The sequence below is a fragment of the Diaphorina citri genome, unplaced genomic scaffold (assembly GCF_000475195.1).
Source record: "Diaphorina citri unplaced genomic scaffold, Diaci psyllid genome assembly version 1.1 scaffold6913, whole genome shotgun sequence".
NCBI lineage: Eukaryota > Metazoa > Arthropoda > Insecta > Hemiptera > Psyllidae > Diaphorina > Diaphorina citri.
The window spans coordinates 21,209-22,636 of NW_007384289.1; the positions used below are offsets into that span (position 1 = coordinate 21,209).

The 1,428-nt window shown below is 35.7% G+C and overlaps 1 protein-coding gene across 1 annotated transcript in view; it reads right to left on the bottom strand.

The window, feature by feature from the left end:
* LOC103522108 (golgin subfamily A member 6-like protein 6) overlaps positions 1-1,428 on the bottom strand; it is a 39,789-nt gene that overhangs the window by 19,099 nt on the left and 19,262 nt on the right. The window contains exons 2-3 of the mRNA XM_026832456.1: positions 373-701; positions 20-30 (exon numbers count right to left, since the gene is read on the bottom strand). Coding sequence (XP_026688257.1) covers positions 20-30; positions 373-701 — 340 coding nt within the window. The remainder of the gene's footprint in view (positions 1-19; positions 31-372; positions 702-1,428) is intronic.

Genomic DNA, 1,428 nt, shown 5'->3' on the forward strand with positions numbered 1-1,428 from the left:
ATTGTTCAAGTATTTAAGCCCAATGTTTACCTGAAAAATAAAGAGGAAAAAATTGTGTTAAATAATAATAAATTAAAATACAATCCAACAAATTAGAAAATCCAGGGCAATTTTTTAAATAATTATTTTGTATATTTTTTAAATAAAAACCTCTGTAAAATAATTCCCCAAATAAAGCTCTGGCAAGTAGCTGTTTCTCAGCTTATAAAAAAATAAAAACTGACCATTGAAATTTTGACCTGATTACATTACTCTCCTTCCTATAGGATAAGGAAAGTAAAAAGAAAAAAAAACATGACCTATCCTACCTTCTCTCCTTACGTTACACCATGGATTTCATGCAACCTAATTCAAATTTATAATGAAACTCACCACTTTCTTCAAAATTTTTCTCCATTAGTTGAGACTTCAACTTCTCCTGTTCCTCTTCCAGTAACTGTACTTTTGCCTTCAACTTCTCCTGTTCCTCTTCCAGTAACTGTACTTTTGCCTTCAACTTCTCCTGTTCCTCTTCCAGTAACTGTACTTTTGCCTTCAACTTCTCCTGTTCCTCTTCCAGTAACTGTACTTTTGCCTTCAACTTCTCCTGTTCCTCTTCCAGTAACTGTACTTTTGCCTTCAACTTCTCCTGTTCCTCTTCCAGTAACTGTACTTTTGCCTTCAACTTCTCCTGTTCCTCTTCCAGTAACTGTACTTTTGCCTTATACACTTCAAGTTCTTCATGTAAAGTGGCACACAGTGACTCGGCTACTGGTGTAGCAATTTCCATTGGCTCAGAAAAGGGCTTTCTTCACCTCACTAAGCCTGTCTTCACACAATTTCCTCTCTTTCATCTTTTTCTCTTTCCGAGAAGGAGATTTTGCAATTATTTGAGTCTTAGGACCATTCAAAGATAGAATACTTCCTGGCTTAATTTTCCTTGAGACACTGGGAGAGTAGTTCAACAAATTATGCTGTAACTTCCAGTGTTTGTCACTTTCTGCAAATGTAATGAACAGATTCTGGCATACTGGGTATTTACTTTGTCTGCTCTTCCACAAAACTTTAGCCACTCAGCACAAATAAGTTTATCTTTAGGAAAAGTATAGAACTGGATTTTAACAGTAGTTGGACTTTGCTTTTTAAGTTTTTTGTTGTTGTTGGTTGCCTTTTAAAAAACCACCATCGCACAGTTAAGCTCATTGTTAAATTATTGTAAAATTTTGTTTTCAATTATTAAACTTCAACTGGTATTTAGAAGAAGACAGAAGAAGAGAGATACTTGCTGTCACGTGCAAACGATGGACTCGTTGCCCTTTGTGCTGATTCTGACAACGCAGTTTGGTTTTGATTCTTCTAATCGATTGGCATCTTCTCGTGCGTGTGATATAAGATCAAGGATATTGCCAAGGGAGCTCTACTGTAATTGAAGGGTTCTTAGTCGTATTG